The 19375-nt window shown below is 30.4% G+C and overlaps 3 protein-coding genes and 1 long non-coding RNA gene across 4 annotated transcripts; 2 read left to right on the top strand and 2 right to left on the bottom strand.

Moving 5' to 3' along the window:
- Positions 1-97: 97 nt before the first annotated feature.
- LOC105251513 lies at positions 98-1584 on the top strand. The gene is made up of 2 exons (XR_889209.3): positions 98-146; positions 744-1584. It is a non-coding gene; the product is annotated as an uncharacterized LOC105251513 (long non-coding RNA).
- A 10018-nt stretch (positions 1585-11602) lies between these two features.
- Positions 11603-13060, bottom strand: LOC105251512 (40S ribosomal protein S7). The gene is made up of 5 exons (XM_011258375.3): positions 12973-13060; positions 12455-12625; positions 12178-12359; positions 11799-11949; positions 11603-11707 (listed from the first exon to the last, which is right to left on the bottom strand). The coding sequence occupies exons 2-5, from the start codon at positions 12623-12625 to the stop codon at positions 11630-11632; spliced, it is 582 nt and encodes a 193-aa protein (XP_011256677.1). The 5' UTR covers positions 12973-13060; the 3' UTR covers positions 11603-11629.
- A 356-nt stretch (positions 13061-13416) lies between these two features.
- On the top strand, positions 13417-14382 carry LOC105251511 (uncharacterized protein C1orf50 homolog). The gene is made up of 4 exons (XM_011258374.2): positions 13417-13542; positions 13647-13759; positions 13878-14096; positions 14191-14382. The coding sequence occupies exons 1-4, from the start codon at positions 13503-13505 to the stop codon at positions 14380-14382; spliced, it is 564 nt and encodes a 187-aa protein (XP_011256676.1). The 5' UTR covers positions 13417-13502.
- A 981-nt stretch (positions 14383-15363) lies between these two features.
- LOC105251510 (dnaJ homolog subfamily C member 11) lies at positions 15364-18861 on the bottom strand. Its single transcript, XM_011258372.3, has 8 exons — positions 18688-18861; positions 18112-18241; positions 17613-17856; positions 17141-17454; positions 16799-17006; positions 16157-16718; positions 15820-15949; positions 15364-15741 (listed from the first exon to the last, which is right to left on the bottom strand). The coding sequence occupies exons 1-8, from the start codon at positions 18757-18759 to the stop codon at positions 15719-15721; spliced, it is 1683 nt and encodes a 560-aa protein (XP_011256674.1). The 5' UTR covers positions 18760-18861; the 3' UTR covers positions 15364-15718.
- Positions 18862-19375: the final 514 nt, after the last annotated feature.

The raw sequence follows: 19375 nt of genomic DNA, 5'->3' as shown, positions 1-19375 counted from the left end.
GTGTGTTTACATACGATATGTCAATACGGTATGATGGGAGTATGCCGTATTATCACAAGGTTACACTGATGTAAAGAACGAAAAGTTTAGTATCCGATTAGCACTCATGCTGAACAAGTCGTGTGATATTTCGCTCGTTAATAAAGGTCCGTATCTACAGTCTTCAAGTAATTTCAATCTTCATATCAAACCGAAATTGGCTTGCATATTTTTGTTTTTCGATTTTTATAAACGTAAATATATTTTCAAACATTTCTTCAGCTTAATATTATTATATATATTTCACTCGTGCAGAAAATTATTCTCGGTTATTATTCTTCTTACTGTTGAATAACCCCTGACATTTTCGAAATCTTTTTCTCGTATCGAGTAGATAGCAAAGAGATATACGCGTTTAAAAGTCACGATGCATTTATCAATGATGTTAGAGGAGTTGGAGAACCGAACATCGTCAACAGAGAATGTGCCCCTTCTTTTCAGCTATACATTTTTTGCACTTTGATTTGATACTTTTTTTGCGAAGATTTGAAAGCTTTGATGCGGAGGATATCTCTTGCACTTAACGTTGCACTATCACAAATAATAGCTGGTAAACTAAAATTGATGTGCAATCTTGAAAGAGTCCGTATACGAAGTTGAAGTTTTCTTTTTCTTTTCAAAAACAGTACAGTAAGATATTGTAAAGAAGAAGCTTTCTATTTATTTCTTGTAATTCTAATACGTATTTTTTGCAAATCTTTCAGACTCTTGCCGGATTCAATTCTCACAAGAAGAAAGTTTTCAATCACAGATGACACGCGCTATTGCGAGAGCAGCTGGTAGTATCTACATAAAAATCTTGAATAAAACGCGCAGTTTCACGTGATCACGTCGACAATATGTCAATTATCCTCGCGTTTCGGAGGGAGGAGGGTACAGAAAGAAGAATACACACGAGCGCAGAAAGTGTGTAACTGAACAGAGGAACGGAGCAAGCAAACAGGGAATCAAAGCATCGGTGGTTGCCTATGTACAACCGGAACAACCGGCCCCGGAAAGACCGGAGAGCACAAAAAGAGGGCGAAGCGTGAATCGTGGAGGTGAGCGTGGCCTCAAGAGAGAAGACAAAGAAGTCGTGCTGTTGTGCTGCTAGTGCGAGATGCCGGACCGTGGGACTTACGCGGGTATTCTACTAGAGTTAGTCCCTTTAGATTTTTCTCTCTCTTCTCTGGGAACGCGCATCAGATTAAGGAATGAGGAATGTGAGAAGGGAACGGGAATGAACGACAAGTATGTGTATGCGTGTGTGTGAGATGATATACACCTTTTGAAGGGTAGCGTCGTGAGGGTTAAAGCGGAACTTTTTGTGGCTCGTTAAGTCGTTGGGAAGTCGCGACCGGATGCTAAAACCGTGGCTCTTTGTTACACGAGGCCGGCCTGCTTCGCGTTTCGATATATCCAAAATCTTTTTCTTTTTCTTTTTTTTTTTTTGCTAACGATCGCGTGATCGAGATTTCGCGGTGCGTTTGACGTCCTTCGGATCGTTAGAGCGATCTTGACGGTTTCGACGACTGATTTGAATCTAATTACGCCGATCGTAGGAAATTATTTTGAGCATCGTCTTGAGTTATATTCGATACACTATGCAACTGCGACGATCAATCGATTTCACGGATTAATTGAATTCGCGTGAAACTGACGATGATTGTGATGACGATAATAATTTATGCAGAGCACTGTCTTCTCTGGATATTTAATCTGAGAAATGATGTCTTCTTGATGAATCGTAATTTCCATACATTTCTGGCACATCTTTCTCATCATTTGCGGTCGAAATTTTGACAAGAAGAATAATTTTACGGTTGAAGAGAAGCTTTTTTTTTCAGAATCGATATGATTACAATTTCATTGACACTTGCTATATTTTGACAGTTCTCGTATTTACATCTTTTTTAAAAAATAATACGATGATGTTGGCCGCTTTATGCATTGTGAGAAAGTAGATATATTTTGTACTCGTCTGAAGCAATCAGAATTAATTTGGAATAGTCACTATATCACTATATAATATAAAATTCGGATATTAAAAATTTGTGATTCAGATTAACAAAGCTTTGTAACACAACATTAAAAACAACATGAAACTATTCTTATGATTTGCTTCTATTGCTGGATATCATAATTATTAGTATAGAGTTTCTCGATACTTAAAAAAAGGTCCTTTTAAAAACGTGTGCTTTTAAGTCTGAATTTTATTTTAAATCAATCTCTTTCAATTTTCTTTCAAACATTTTCTTTATCTATTAAAATTTCTGCATTTTTTTAAAATAGAACAAATCGATCCCAGAGACAAGACATTGACATATGAAATTAGAAAATTTCAAGATTTTCTTCTTTTTCTTCAAAATCGTACAAGAAAGATAGGAGCAAATAAGATTATTTTCTCGTTGAAATAATGGGAATATTTTCTTGTTGAAATATCGGTGAATATATATTAGTAACCGTAATGTAAACTGCCATTATTTACTATCGAATAGCCGTCGCTATTTTTTCAAGTCTATTTTTAAATGTAAATATAATTTATGTTATTACCATGCGATTTGAATTTTATTCAGCAAAGTATTACTAACTTAAATTAATGTAGTAATAATTTAATAATAGATAATTCGGTAGGATGAAGAATAAAGTACACAGAGAATGTATCATGCTGTTTTGAAAATATAAAATAAATTCGAATGATACATTCAATAATAAACTCTGTGAGAAATGTATGTGTTTGGAAAGGCTTTTTCTATTTATATGTAAGTTTTCTTATAATGTAACCAATTTCAGAAACGTATTATAACACAAATTTGGAAAACACACAGGCTACTCTCATGTGGCACAGTCGGAAGTTTTACGGTATTAAAGTACAGTAAGAATTCATGCAAGATCTAATAAATTTTTCGATTGTAATAGATGGTTGTGTCGGATAAATCTATATTTTTGTCATTCATTTTTAATGATTATAAGCGAATTTATTTCTTGGATAGATATTATCTTCGATAGATAAATTTTAAAAATTAAAATTAGATCTTGAGTATAGAAGTCAATATCGCGATATATAGTCTCTTTCACTGAGATATTTCCAGTAGTATTCAAAATAATAATATTCACAGACATTTACATGCACATACACATAAATTTCTTTGGAATCTTATTTAAGAAATCTATTTCACGTATGAATGGATTCTCCGACCAAATCAATGCAGTGTTTACGCTGATCGACAATTCTTGCTTTTGATATGATCGATGGCTTTCGCTTTTCCGAGATGAATAAAAAACTGATCTATCCTCATTGATCAAATTGGACAAACAGATGTTTGAATTACAATAGCGTAATTTTTATCGTAATATTTTTCGATGATGATGATCATTTATTTATTACAATTTCGCATAAGATAATTCTTAGAAATTTCATCGAAAGTTTACTATAGTTAATATTTGTTCACTAGATCTGATAAAATGCAATGCCTTATTCGCCAGACAATATTTTCATTAAATGTTTAAATCTATTAAATGTAAAGATCCACTTTTTATTATCAAAATTTTTTCGGACCAGTCTTAATTTTTATAGCGTGAAACTGTAAATTTTATTATTGATTACTTCTCTTTTATTACATTAACAGAACGTTTACTATCTTCTATTTAAAATCTAAAAAATTAGATTTGAATATATAAGTTACATAAAATTATGAACCATAAAATTTAACTATCATATTAGAATGAAATTTTAGTTGTAGAGTAATTTTTCTTCTATCATATATTCTCTACATTATATAATAATATGTATGTGTTGAATGCTTATAAATATAAAAATATTTTAATGCATATTTTTTATATATTTGAATTGAATGCATACAGTTTCATAATTGTGATTTGAATGAAATTTAGATCAACTTTCTTTTCTGGCACATAAAATATCAATCCAAAATCGTAAGCTTTTTTCTGTTACAATTTTCTGCAATTTTTATTTTGCTTATTATTATTAAAAAAGAATCTTAAATATTGTGTCCAGTTTCCTCTTATCTTTCTAACAATTGTGTTTAGTAAATCATAAAGTTCAATTATAATTATTTACTTTTTATTTCGGGACGTTAGGTTAACTCTTGTATTCATTCTTTATTTTATTGTTTATTTAGGTAATATAATTTTGCGGTCCATAAAAAGGTTTTATTGTATATTACATATCAGCAAAACCAATTGTATATCTGGCGAAATTGCAATTAACATTGAAATTGGAATTAGTAATACAAGCATTTATTTTATCAACATTTTATATAAATAATACAGAATGCACTGATTAAATTAAATTTTAATTTGTGAAATTTTTATTCTAAAACTGCCTACTTTAATGTTGGTATTATAAAAAGTGCTAATCAGCAAATTATATTCGTTATGAAATATATCTCGTAATGTTGCTTCCGTTAGTTAAAATAAGCATGGTATGTGTCGATAGCAGTAAAAAAAAATTAACGAATCTTTGAGAAATGTAACGTATCATATCATGCTATTATTTTTATCTGCCAAGTTTGTGAATTTCTATTTTATTATATTTGCAAAGCTTGTTATGTTACTGTTAATCAAAAGTACGTAATTAATTAACGAATTAATTAATTAATACTCGAAAGGAATAATCGGTTATTAATATGCAATTATGACGTAAGAAATGGAACAAATTTCATAACTGTTAGTATAATTTTTATATTTCGCGGATGCATTCTATTTCTTTCAATCGATATAAATCATTCACGACAATTTATCATATTTTAGTCTCTTGTCATGTATTATATTGTATGCATTGATTCACTACAGTGTTTTTAATAACGACAAACTGGAATCGAATTTGAAAAATTTTGACGATTAATTTCGTATTAAATTGCAAGTGTGTAATATTTTCCCGTAACGATAGTAAACAATTATTTTTGAACAGCACACGTTTAAATATTCTTAATTTGAGATTGAATAGTAATTCGAGTCGGTATAATAATTAATTAATAATGAGTTGCTAAAATTGATTGCTTCAGAATATTCGTCAGTATCAATGCCATTTTCGATTATATCAGGTTTAGAGCTAAGGAGATATTTCACCTGCTTGAATCTGCACATATTTCGAAGTTGAAATTTAATCCCGCTATTGCATTACAAAAATTGTGAAAAATGACACTTTGCCATGAAGATTTTCGTTACATTACTTTGTTGTGTTACTTTGCGCACAAACATATGTGATGTATCGACAATTTATGATATATGCGGGATGATATATGCAGAGGTGTCTACGCATGCATGTTTTCCATTGCATCTATTAAGCAGTTGGTGAAGTGGAAGAGCAGATCAGATCGAGAGTCAGTACAGAAACAGCAGTAATTTATCGAGTAAATTTATCGAGAATTATTGACACGCAAACATGATTAAATGCATGCATCTGTTAATTTAGACAAACCAATTACTACTGATGAATCTGTAAATCCAACTGTTGATCTATGGTGTTCTAAGGAGGGGTATACGCGTCTGCATTTAGAACGTACATGATTAAGAATGATCAAAAACGTTCTAAAGATCTACAAATGCAGAGAAACGGAAAGTGTAATCGTGATATCATTACTCCCGTTATCTCGAAATGAAAATTATTTAAATGATTTTATTTATAGTCTGATGAGATGGTAAATTTCTTCATTGCTCGATACAATTTTATATGAATCTATCTCGTTTATTGACGTCAAGCAAAACATTTTTTTTTTTTTCAAAAAATTATTTTTCACATTTGGAGAGATGATTAGCAACGGATGCGTGAATAATGATAACGCCGCTACAGTGAAATAACAAAATAAGCAGATGAGGAGAGCGCCTACTTTTAGACGAGTACAAAAGAATTTTGGAGAAACACTATTGCACACAGAACAATTTGATGAGGGATATGAAAGAAAAAAAAAAGAAGCGACAGAATTTTCGAACACGCAATGACGAAAAAGAGAGAAAGACGAGCAAATTTCAAATCACATTTTGGTAGGATATTAGTGCCTGGATAGAGTAGGTCCGAATAATCACAATTCGCGCGTAACTCGGAATTTTGATCGTAGATTCACGCTATTCTGTCTCGCGAATTATTTCAAGACATCTCCGTCGCGATTAATTTTTCCCGTTTCAGCAAAGTTTGATTGTTTTCTACCTGACCGAAAATTTTCACATGTGTAGTACTATTTAATAAAATTAGAACACCATAAAAAACTATATATATATACATATTTCTATCGTGCGAATTTATATAGTATATGTAACAACAATTAGTATATGTGTAACAATTAATCACGCGTTGATTAAATAAACACATGGCATGATTTCTGGAATTTAATTCGAATTTTTCGATAAAAATTTTCGAATTATATAAGCTAGCGATTTAAATCGCTCCTGGTGTTCGCATTTCAATGAATCGTACTGCATAATCGACCATCATCTCTGTGAAAAATTAAGAGAGCCGAGAAACTCTATCTCTTAAAATTTCATCTTGAAGATTTCGATATATTCGTTAGCTTAAAAAAAATGTGCCGATATATGTATAACATATGATTTCCTCTGCAATAACCGTTTGTGTCAAAATGTAGGCTTTTCACGTATGATTGCAGAGCGATATTACTAGATGCAACATATACATTCGCACGCGAACGTATACGATTTTGCTTTTTTTGCAACGAAAATCACGACGCATCTTATTTTTCGCATCATATGGTCGATTATTACATTTACAGAGGAGTGCAAATTTCCGGTTTCACGAGGCAGAACGTCGAAGATCCGCGCGGGCCGAACGCTTTAAACTTTAGACGACTTTTAGCGTAGTCTATCGAAGCACCAAGATCACGTGCTAGCCAGGAGAAAAACCCGAAACTATACTCACCATCATTTCGATCGGATCTGCAACAGAAAAAGGTTGACGCTTGGTTAGTTGCGGTCCACTTTATCTTCTTCTCCTCGTCTCTTCGTCCTCTGCGGGTCCTCCTCGACCTCCTTTGACCGCGCTGGCCGATCGCAGGAGCCGAGAGACTTCCTCTTCTTGCTGTTGATGCTGCTGTTCTGTGATCGTCGTAGACCGAGCGGGCCCTTATATACTAGGCCCTTCCTTCTTCGATGTGCATGGGATCGACGGGGGGAGCCCTGCCCTTCAGCAGGGCCCTGGGAAAACGATCGGCACAATGTTCCTTTTCAAACGCAGCCCCCTTCTTGTCGGCTCTTGCTCCCCTCGTTGAAGAAGGAAGAGATCGCACCAGAGACGAAAATATTCTTGATCCTCGAACGGGATCCTCTGGTCCTTACCTGTTTCCACGTTGCGTAACGTACGCGACGCGTCGGTTTCCTCCCTCAGAATTTTTGCCCCGACGCGAGGGATGCTAGTCACCCCTGAAAATTGTGAAGGGGGCGAAGATGCCCAGGTGCCTCAAGCTGGAAGATAAGTCGGGCACTTTTGAAAATTCGCTGCCATGGCATAGAATTTTTGTCGAATGCTTTTTACGAAGGAAAAGATTCAAGATGCGCGTGAAAAATATCTCCAGATGCACGATTATTATTTTAGTCTCGTCTGCTCGCAGGAGATTTATTTTAAACGGACTTTCTCGAGTGACATAAGAATTTTTATGCTTCATATCGAGAGAAGAAAGAAAAAATAAAAATATTTTATAATTAAAATCACATACATTTCTTTATAATTAAATGAGAACGATATAATTAAAAGAGAAAACGATTATAATTAAAAGAGAACGATTTATTGAATATTGTCGCTACGTGATCGTCGCTCGAAAAATTTTAAATGGCTGAGTATTTTTAAATGCCACATCATGCTTTCGTATCTTTACTTCGATAATTATACTTGTTGTCCATAATTAAAGTTTGCAAATTTTATTGTTGAGGATTATATAAGAATGTTATATGATTTGAACAACAACATTGCAGATTTAAAGTGAGACATAAATATCGTTTCGATAATTATACTTGTTGTCCATAATTAAAGTTTGCAAATTTTATTGTTGAGGATTATATAAGAATGTTATATGATTTGAACAACAACATTGCAGATTTAAAGTGAGACATAAATATCGTTTCTATTTAACATGTGGAATTTCAACGAAACCGTTATTCCTCGTGCATCCCCTTTGTACGACGACACGAGAATTATACCGGTTTACGACAGCTAAATCGATTTTTCCTTTTTTACATATCTCAACGATTTCTTTAACCCTTTGATAGTCATAGGATCCAGTTATGTGAATCTCATCCGTTGACCGTTTCTTCTCGCAGAGGAAACGTTCCCCATTTCCTTTCTCTCACCCTTTTCGAGTTTTCCATTGATACGCGTGCAAAACTCGCTCCAAATATACGTAAAAAAGATGACATATCGCGAGAACTATTTTATATTCAATTTTCCCATGGAGATTATTAAGAATTTAAATTTTCTCGATATATCCAGAGAGCAGAAAATAAAGAAATATTATTAAATAATTTAATTTCTTGCTAAATAAAAATCCCTGTCGTATATAGATTATTTTCTATTATCGTACAGATGATTTTCTATCCACACATACACTTATCTCTTTTAATTATATTTATTCTTTATTTTTTCACTAAATTATATGTTGTTTAATCTTTTTATTTGTTATTTTTTCAATTCTCTTATTTCTTCTTTCCATTAATATACTTTCCATTATATATCGCGATCAGGGTGGAGTACAAACGGTTTTTAAAAGCACCGACACGCGCCACCCGCAGCACACGATATGCTTCTAATCGAAATTGATTTCTCGACAATTCAGACAAAATCGACGTGAATCATACGGCAAGAACATTTAAATGAATTCTTGTCGACGTGCGTAACGTTAAGTATGCGGGTACCGACTAGTCATCAGGGGGAGATTACTGGGGTAGATAATTGGTTAATGACTCTTGGTTCTCATCTTTTTCTCAGTGTGTTCAATACAAGGTGATCAATTCATTTTCGCTAATAAATTAGAGTTATTTTACGAAGGAATACCGTGATACGATATCGAGATCCGTTCTTATAGTACTGATATTCGAAAATAATTGATAGTGAGATTTCTCTCTTTCTTTTTTAATCAAATAAGTAAATAAAAAGAAAAAATGTTATATTTTACAGAAACATTCATTTTGTCGCAATTCCGATGTAGAATTACAAATCAGAATCGATTTACACTAATTTGTAATAGAAGTTTATATAGATAATGAAAAAATTAGACACAAAAATTTGAAAAATCCTGCAAGATATAATTTCAATTTCTATTCCCCTATTTTCTGCTTCAAAAATTGCTTTTTTGAAGTATAAAAGATAAGTAAAAAAATTGCTATTCTAGCAATTTAGCATCTTCTGGAATTCAATACTTATAGTTTTTATAAAATATAAAATCATTTCCTTAACGCGACGATTCTAAATATCTTTATTGTTACTAATAATAAAAATAAAATTTGGGAAAGAATTGCTCATTTGTCTCAAATAACACTGGACAAAAGTATTTTTGAGATGTCACAATTTTCTCAATTCATTTCAATGTTTAAGCTTTTTTGGATAGAAAATTATATTTTTTCTTTATTTCATTAAATCGATTTATGTAACGTGATCCGTGAATTATCGTAATGTCGCAATTATTTGTTGTTATTTCCGATAAGGCAGATGGCCGGAACTGCAGTCCAGTTTCTCGACGTGACCCAGGTAGTTATTTATGCAACACTTAACGCGCGACCCAAGGGGTGGCTATCGAATCTGGGGTGGGAAACGAATGTGCTACGGCATTTCTGCATCCCCTGCATTCTCACGCAAACGTCGATACGTATGAAAAGAGCTACCTGTGCAAGAGTGTCATTTTTCAGACAGGTACATACATGTACATATGACTCGTTCATTTTCATTGTGTGATTTTTATCGTGACGTCATCAATGGACAGGGCGCGTCATGATGTAACGGTTTTGATGATTGCCTCTTTCTTTTGCCTTTATATTAATTTATAAAATAATTTATAAATTCACGCTAAAGACAAATATATTCATTTCATCCATTTTTCAATTACTGCTGAAACAAAAAAGAATACCAAATAGATAGTAACATATCATAAATAAAGAAATATATTACCGCACACATTTAATTAATTTAATATAACTATATTTTTTACATTAATGAAAAAAATAAATATTAAAAAATAGACAATTTTATATGCCACACATATATATATATATATATATATATATATTATATATATATATATATTATATATATATATATATATATATATATTATATATATATATATATATATATATGTATATATATATATATATATATATACATAGTTAATCAATTTAATATGCAATAATTTTAAATAAAAAAATTCTATTGATAGTTAAAGAAATGCTGGAAAAGATAATCTTATGCAAAATATTTTCTTTCTTCTAATTTAATGTAATCATATTATTTAAAAACTATGTATTTCCCTTTATCGTAATCTATTTTGATTTTGTTAAATTAAAAATTTAATTAACCGTATGTATATATACATATACATAGAATTGTAAATATCCATTACTATCTTTTCATTTGTTTAATTTAAAAATAATGCTTTTTTCTTTGCATAACAATGCAAAGAAATTAAAGATTCGCGAATATATTCATAGTTTAATCTAGGAAGAAAGGGAGAAAGAAAAAACGTGCGCTATTTCTTGAGCCCTTTGACCTTTCGGACCCTCTGGGCCTCCCTGATCCCGATCCGAAACTACTGGTGCTATTGCACAGTCGCCTGGTTTCGAACATTTCTATACTCACATCTGCTTTATGTTCTCACGCTATTTTCTTTCCGTCATAGAACCTTCGAGTAACGATAACGAGTTTTATTATTCGAATTTAAGAAATTAAATCATAATGTTAAAAAAATGTAGAAAATATCAATTTCTTTTATTACAAAATTTAATTTAAAAATTATATATTTTTGCAATGTATTTTTTTGTCTAATTGTACACATTTATAATTTTCTCGTTACTCGTATTCTATAATATAAACTAATAAAACGTCTAAAATTCTCTTTATAATTTATGAATTAATAAATATAATAGCTGTAAATCTTAAGCAATTGACACAAAAATTCTATTTTCTATTTTATTATAATAATATATATATTTCGAGAGAAAATAGAATTTATTATTATAATAATATATGTTCACTTACAAAAGTTATTTTATAAAAGACATTAATTTTAATAATCTTAGTACTTAATGAAAGTAATTAATAACATTAGCAAATTAGAAAGTAATTAATAACATTAGCAAATGCTAACAAAAAATTTATCTTGTCTAATTTATTTTTAAAAAAATTACTTATAAAGCAAAAAAGAAAACTTCTACGACTTTTCATTTTAGAAATTATAAATCATATGTTTGCAGGAAAAGAAATAGAAAAGATCTTAAGATTTATTGCTATCTTAATTTTATAAACCGAGATTTCTCAACAAACCTTTCATAGTAATGCAGTAAATAACTATTTAAAAGATGAAGGAAAAATGGGAATGTCACAGCAAGATGAATATAAATGAGAAATAAAATACTTCAATATTTTTATATTTAAGAAATCATACATATGATTCGGGAAATTCGAATGTTACATCCCGCCCAGTCAATTGTTTATACACCGAAGCAAAAGTATCAACCTGTCAAAAGATAAATTGAAACATAGTTATATACATGATAAGAAAAATATGCAAATAATATTCTATATAGAAAAAAAAAATATATATATACCTTATGCTCGATGTTTGTTTGCTCGTTTTTGTCCAAATGGACTTTAATAACTTGAGATCCATCAAGTTTCACTCTAATACGTTTGCCTACAATTTCCACAGGATATACAATATCCTCCAATAAGGCATCATAAACAGAGGTCAATGTCCGGCTAAACAAAAAACAAATTACAAAAAATTAATTAAATTTAATTACATTCAAATAGAAAAATTATATATTGAATGTCTTTTGTAGAATATTTACAAAATATTCTACAAAAGTTTTAATAAAATCAAAATATATGTGAATAGTAGAAAAAATAATTAAATTACATTTAATTTATATTTAATCATATAAAAGCACAATTATTATTAATATATATTAAATATATTTTTTTTACCTTCTAGGACGCTTTTGTTTATTCTTGGTACGAGTTTTCCTCGTCGGTTTTGGTAAAATTTTACGTTCTCCAACAAACATTACATGTTTCCCAGAAAATTTCTTCTCTAATTCACGTACTAATCGTGTCTGTATCTTTTGAAATGCTTTTAATTTGGGCATGGGAACGTAGATAATTATAGACTGTAAAGAATAAAATCACTTTAGCATGCAATTTTTTCAAAAAGTATTAAATAACAATATGCTAATAATAAAATATGTTAGGGAGAAAATCTTACCTTCTTATTATTTGTTTCTAATTCTTTTGCCTTGGTAATATAAAGTTCTCTCAGGTGCGACTTTAAATCGCTATTCATCTCCAATTCCAGAAGAGCATTAGAGATGCTCGCCTCGAATTGGTCGGGTTCGGCTCCACCGCTTTTAATTATTTTAGCGTTCGCCGTGAACATCTGAAAAAGTTTTGAGGTTAGACTATTGTTTATAAAAGTCACTTACATGTCCGTGAAAAATGTATTTGTCGAAAAGTTTTGCAATAATGTTAGCTTATGTGCAGATCTCGTATAAATGCCAAAACCGACTGTTTAATGTGAAAATAAATGTTAAATACAGCACTATATGTAACGTAACGTGACATGAAACCTGATAGAATCCAGCATAATCAATATCGTGGATCTATCATCTGAGAAAGATATTGAAAGATATACATTTTACGAGACTTTAAATATCATATGACGTAAAATTTCATATTTTTTTAAATATTTCAGAGCCGTAAAATTAAATGTTCAAAAACACGCACCTTGCTCACTTGACAACCGTGAAAAAAAGGAATTAACGTAGATGTACAACTGATATGTGGATATTTGCACGTTTTTTCTGAGTTTTGATCTCGTCAGAGGCCACTAGTGTAGCTAGTACATTTTTTATTATCCAATTGGTACAAAACTTTTTTTCGCGTGTGGTAACACTGTCTATCGAGCGAACATAGATTTTATAACCTGAAAAATAAAAAGTCTCTCCTTATCGCTCCTTATTTGATATTAAAATTAAGTAGTATTACATTGCAATATAAATATTTTCTTATATAATTGATAAAGACAAATCCAAACTTTTATTTGATAATTTTGTCAAATATCTCGAAACAATTATATATATTTATGTAGATTCAATTTATGTTCAATAACAAATTTTTCTCAGCATAGAAATTATTTTAATGTAAATAATACTTAGTTATTTATAAATAATTGCGTATAATTTATTCAGTAAACATTTTTATATATACTACTTAATATACATATATAACTAGTTTATATAATAAATAATAATATAATGGATGCAGCAGAAGGTTTACATGATTCTTCAAACAAAGGTATAAGTTATAGTATAATTATAATTTAAATTTTAGTATATTTATAATATAACTTAAATTTTTAATATTTTCTGCTTAATAATAATTTACTTTTTTCTTTACAGTCGCCTTAGTAGAAAGAAATATTTTGCCACAAGGTATATCGTTAATCAATCCAACTGCTGTAGCAAAATCAAGTCGGCAGGATTTGATAGCATTAGTAACAGAAATTGAAAAGGTAATAAAAGATAATTTTAAATAATTATAGATAATTAATTATTTAGCTGGTATATACATATTATATGTATGTTCAATCTCGATATATTTCCTAAATTGTATATTATTTTTTTATATAGGCAGATATGTATGTAAAAGCTAATACATGTAATAAATTACAAGTGATCGCAGAACAGATAAGATTTCTGCAAAAACAAGCTGAGAGTATCCTCTTGGAAGCAGAACAAAATGTAAAGTTACATCATGCAGCTTGTAATTTCATAAAGCAGCCTGGTCATACATATCACTTATATCAACGTGAATCAGGGCAGGTTTATTTCTCCATGCTTAGTCCAGAGGTAAATAATACTTTTCTGTATTACTAATTAATTTTATAAATATCAAATATTAAATTTCTATTAATTCAATATTTTGCACTTTTGTTTAAAAAAGGAGTGGGGTAATTCTGCACCATCGCAAAGTTACATAGGTTCTTTTAGATTAGAACATGATCAATCATGGACTCCAGTATCTAAATTGCAGGCAAAAGATAATGAATTAAATCTGTTTAAAAACTTATTATCTTCTAAAAATAAGATTACAAATACTATTTTGCAAGATGTTATAGTAAATACTAATACTTAATAAATTTATTGTTATAATTATTTAATAAATGAAATTACTTAATAGCAATTTTAAGAGAAATTTAAATGATACTTAAGCCAATACATGAAGCATTAATGTTCATACTACAATATTTAAAAAATATATATATATATATAATATATATATATATATATATATATATATATATATATATATGTAGTATATGTAAAATAAAACATATATTACTGCTAACAAATTTCATTAGGTTAAGAAATATTATATATATCATGTAGCACAAACATTAATGTTTAGTATGCATTGACTTAGATATCTTCATTTACATAATTATTTAAGTTGGAAAAAAATATAAATTAGAATTGAAATTAATATAAGAAAATATGTGATACTATTTAATTGGTTTTTAATCTCTTTGTAAAATATATATTAAATTTCTTTAGATATATTCATAAAAATATAAGGATAGAATAGATGATACAGATAATAGAGATTTCTATTCTTCTGATATAATTAGAATAAGTTTTATATATTTATATAATATATATATATATATATATATATATATATATATACATATATAATTTTGAAGTTCTATGTTATTATATACACTCATTGAAACAATATTTTGTATAAGATTAAATTGTATCATAATATTTTAATTCTATTGGATATTTGATTGTGCAATTAATTAACAATATCTTTGCAATTATATGCAATAACATGTATATCGGATAAGAAGTATGCAATTATAAACTAATTATTATCTTTATTCATAATGATCTTTGTATGACTGCAAAAAGATCAATATGATTCTTAAAATAATAATATATTATCTATTTTATATAATTATACATTTCTAAAGGCAGTAGGTAGATTTGTGTTCGATTTTGCTTTTACCATATGATATCTGGAATACAATTTCCATGAGCAAAACGAGTTTATAGCACATTTATATACTATTTAAAAAATTTTTAGTTTATATATATAAAATATATATACTAAAAATTTGCATGTGTGTGTGTAAATTATACATACATACATATTCACATATGTATGAATTTCTTTTAGCATAACTAAATGTTTATGTATGATACAGTTTATCTTTCTACAGAATGCTTAAAATCTTGCAAAAAATATATAACATATTCCAAATATTACATGGCTATTTTCACCTAAGAAACTATTTGACCACAAAAAACAGTATCAATATATAAGCATAAGGATCAATGAACACTTTTAATTTTTTTGCCCTTTATATAAAATTAAAGAATGAACAAAAAATCTACATCTGAAGTAATGTCGATCATTAACGAGGACTGCGATGACTGCGTTTTGGTTTTGATGTTGAATGCATATGTCAAGTGGTATTTACTTTATGTGCTGAAACATATAAATAAGGTATATACATATTACCAATTATTAGATACAGATTTATTTTTAACAAATAAGTAGTCTTACATGAGATTGGTATCCTGAGCGGTGCATCATCGCGTATAACACATTCATGCGTTTGAGTATGGAAGAGATATTGTACTAAGAGCTGCTTATCTTCTCCCACACATGGATCATAAAATCCAGGTAGTTGACTCTGCAACATTTTATACAGGGAATTATATATATATATATATATATATATATATATATATATATATATATATATGTAATTTATTTATTCAATTGCACGTTCATATAAATTGGAAGCAATTTAGTTATTTATAATTATAAATCTAATTAGAAATATTATTGCAAGAAATAGGAAATAAAGAGGTAGAAACGAAAATTTCTAAAAGAATACCTTAGACGCCTTGTGAAGAATCAATTTAGAATCCTTGACCAAGCATTGTAAAGGAATAGTTACATCTATCATCTCATCCCTATGCCCACTCTCCTCCGTAGTAGTTCGATCCTGTTGAGGATAAACAAACCGACCATATAAAGCTTTTGTAATGATTAATCCTTTTTTGGATTCTTCTTCGGCTCTTATTCTGCTGACGGTTTCTTTCATTAGTTCAGTGGCAGCTTTGGCCTCTCTTTGTTTTTCCATCATTCTAGATTTGTTTAACTCTCTCTGTTTCTCCTTTTCGCGTTCTTTGCGCTCCTTTACCACGGGATCAATTATCAGCTTTTTAATGACTGTCCAAGTGATTATAGGTGCCACAGTGGCGTAAAAGACGGGAGCTGGTAAAACCTCGTCGCATAGGTGAATAGGGAACGTGTATGATTGCGAGGCGCGACTTAGTCTAATTTTTAACGTGACACCGGTTGGCACGCCGACGCGTACAGCTGCTGAGACGGAGCTGTGTTTGGAGACTTTCTTCTCTGCGCCGTATTCAAGAAACGCGCCAAATGTACCAGCTCTAAATAAATTAAAGAAAATCGATTATACACAAAACTTAATGATGATAGATAAAATTCGATAACATTCGGCGATACTTACTTGACACTACCACGAAGCTTAAGTTGCTTCTCTTCCATTTTATAAGTATAGTTAAGACTAACAAAAGAATGTATAAGCCCGAAATGTATAGAAAATGACGTATACGACCGAGATGTGTCTCTTACAATCATGGTGCTCATAGCACCTTGAATGCCAGCTCTGTATGTGAGGTATCCAACTGTATGCTTATCTAGCTGCATTGCAAGAGCTATATAAATAAAATATTTCTGTAATTTAGATTACACTAAAAAAAATTTGTTAATTATAATGTGCAGATAATATAGGAATGTGCATTATGTTATTACAATTATATTCAGAAAACGCATATGCAAGTTAACATACTTCCAACGTAACCAGCTTTCACGCCATGTGACGTAAATTGTAACATTGTCGCCCCGTCGCAAAACAATCGTTTTGTCAACGTGCGAAATCCTTTGAGAGAAAACGTTGGACCATTGCCAGCTCCCATCTCGACTTCAACCCAACCCCTGGAAGATATCAATCGTTTCGCAGAAATGTTAAAAGATCCGGATCCCGTACCGTTTTGGGTTCCGAGTTGACCAGACATAGTCACAGTATCTCTCAGAGTGAGAGGTGTTTCAATAGATTGTGCAAATGACATCCCACTAACTTCGATGCAAGAAAACAGGCCACTGCTGAAATAAGATTCACGATCTTTATAATTAAGTATTACAAATTTTAATTATTGAGTAATCAATTAAAAAAATATTAATTAATTAAATTCTTTTATCAAGTAATTGTTTTTACTATGTTTTTTATTTTTATTGTAATAATTTAAATTGATCAATCTTACCCATTGTTGTAATCATCGTCGTATTTACTAAAAATATCAGTGGCATTGATGTTTACTGTTACAGTGCCTTTGGGATTTGTATGCTGCTGCAAACGTCTCTCTTCTCTCTCCCTCGCCAGCCTCTCGTATTCCTCGCGGATCTCTTGAGGCGTTTTTGTACGCTGTACAATTTCCCATCCTTCCGTTTCTAATCCACGAATTCCCAGCGAATCATAAATTGCTCTTTGATGCGGATCGCTCAACACTACACAGCCAAGTATTTACTTAAAAGTCTGCACAATTATACGACAAAAAATATAATATATATGAAATATCTTGGGTTGAAAATCTAATGTTGCAAGTAAGTCAAACATTTTATTTTTTAATTAGTTGTCATATATGATAATAATGTAAAATTCAAGCTATTAGCTATAATATAACAAAATAATAATTCTAAAATAATGATATTTTTCTGAAAAGAATATATGTATAAATATCAACATTAAACTATGATACAAACCTTCATACGCTTTTTTTGTACGATTAAAAAGGATCTCCGCTTCCTTTTTAAGTACTGGATCTGTATGCTTGTCAGGATGGTAAAGCTTACTTTGTCTACGATACGCATTGCTAATTTCTTCAGGACTAGCCTGGAAAGTCAAAACAAATTTTTATGCACAGAAAAAAAAGTATTATGATTGCATGATGCAATGATGAAGCAATTGTTAAAGACAAATTTTTATGAGAGAGAGAAGACTAAGAAGGATAAGATTGAAGCAATAATCATTTGTATATAATGCAAGAATTAAACAGATTTGCCTTTAAAGAAGAAAAATTTACAGAAGAATGAATATTTGGGGAGGAAAGATATCGGAGATAAAGTGGAATGACGATATCGATTTGCGTTGCTAATTAATTTTCAATGTTTAATATCCGCAAAAAATCATATTTTAATTATGAAAAAGTAGTTTCCTGCGGTAAAGAAACTATTACGTCAGCTAAGGGTAAAGGTGTCACGTGGAGGACCAGAAATCGTTTCTCTACCTCCTGTGAACCGGGTAAAATTATCAAGACAATTACAACGAGAATTGCTCACATTTCTCGGGATATTCAGGAAGGTGTAATAATCGTCCTCGATCGTGCTTTCCTGATCACTCTCGTCGTCCATTTTAAAACTTGCGAATTTTGTCTGACGTTCAATAAGTCAGTAGGGCTCGCGCGATCGCCTGTATTTTCTCAGCTTTTTATAGGTTACGATACAGAATTGAGAGAGATACATGTAAGAGCGAGCCGGTAAATGATATCACATCGTTTACCGACCCGCAAATCGATGTGTATCGATTTCCCTGGATTTTTCGTTAGATGGCGCTTGATGCTCGAGATTGTGAGTGATTGCGACTCTAAACATCAGATGTAGACACAGTTTCGAATTATCGATAGTTCAAATAGTTAGTCAACGTATTTTATTTGCAATTGGCTCGCAACCTGCATAATTCTAGAGCGTTAATGTGGTATCGTATAATTTAATTTAAAGACTTAATTGATTGTGTGTTAAATTCTTGTAAAAGAAATGTTTCAACTTTTGTAATTACAGAAAAACATTTCTCTTCGGGCAGGTCAACGGTTTAAAGGATTCTCACCGCGATGGCTGCTGGCGATTAAAATTACAAACACCCGCCAAAATCTCAAGATTGAAATTAATCTACAAACCTTCGCAAAAGATGACAGGTAAATATATATAATATAATTATTTAAATAATATTAAATTAAATAAATATAAAAAT

This window comes from Camponotus floridanus, unplaced genomic scaffold (genome assembly GCF_003227725.1).
Source record: "Camponotus floridanus strain SB8 unplaced genomic scaffold, Cflo_v7.5 scaffold37, whole genome shotgun sequence".
NCBI lineage: Eukaryota > Metazoa > Arthropoda > Insecta > Hymenoptera > Formicidae > Camponotus > Camponotus floridanus.
This window is presented reverse-complemented; position numbering and strand designations above follow the sequence as displayed.

Excerpts from the sequence above, each read along its gene's own strand:
- LOC105251512 (XM_011258375.3), bottom strand. The coding sequence starts at position 12,625 with ATGTTCACGGCGAACGCTAAAATAATTAAAAGCGGTGGAGCCGAACCC. Across the intron at positions 12,360-12,454 it reads TAGAAACAAATAATAAGAAG|TCTATAATTATCTACGTTCC; the intron begins GTAAGATTTTCT and ends TATTCTTTACAG. Across the intron at positions 11,708-11,798 it reads AAACAAACATCGAGCATAAG|GTTGATACTTTTGCTTCGGT; the intron begins GTATATATATAT and ends ATCTTTTGACAG.
- LOC105251511 (XM_011258374.2), top strand. The coding sequence starts at position 13,503 with ATGGATGCAGCAGAAGGTTTACATGATTCTTCAAACAAAG. Across the intron at positions 13,760-13,877 it reads TAGTAACAGAAATTGAAAAG|GCAGATATGTATGTAAAAGC; the intron begins GTAATAAAAGAT and ends TTTTTTATATAG. Across the intron at positions 14,097-14,190 it reads TCTCCATGCTTAGTCCAGAG|GAGTGGGGTAATTCTGCACC; the intron begins GTAAATAATACT and ends TGTTTAAAAAAG.
- LOC105251510 (XM_011258372.3), bottom strand. The coding sequence starts at position 18,759 with ATGGACGACGAGAGTGATCAGGAAAGCACGATCGAGGACGATTATTAC. Across the intron at positions 17,455-17,612 it reads GACGATGATTACAACAATGG|CAGTGGCCTGTTTTCTTGCA; the intron begins GTAAGATTGATC and ends ATCTTATTTCAG. Across the intron at positions 15,950-16,156 it reads TTCTTCACAAGGCGTCTAAG|AGTCAACTACCTGGATTTTA; the intron begins GTATTCTTTTAG and ends AAAATGTTGCAG.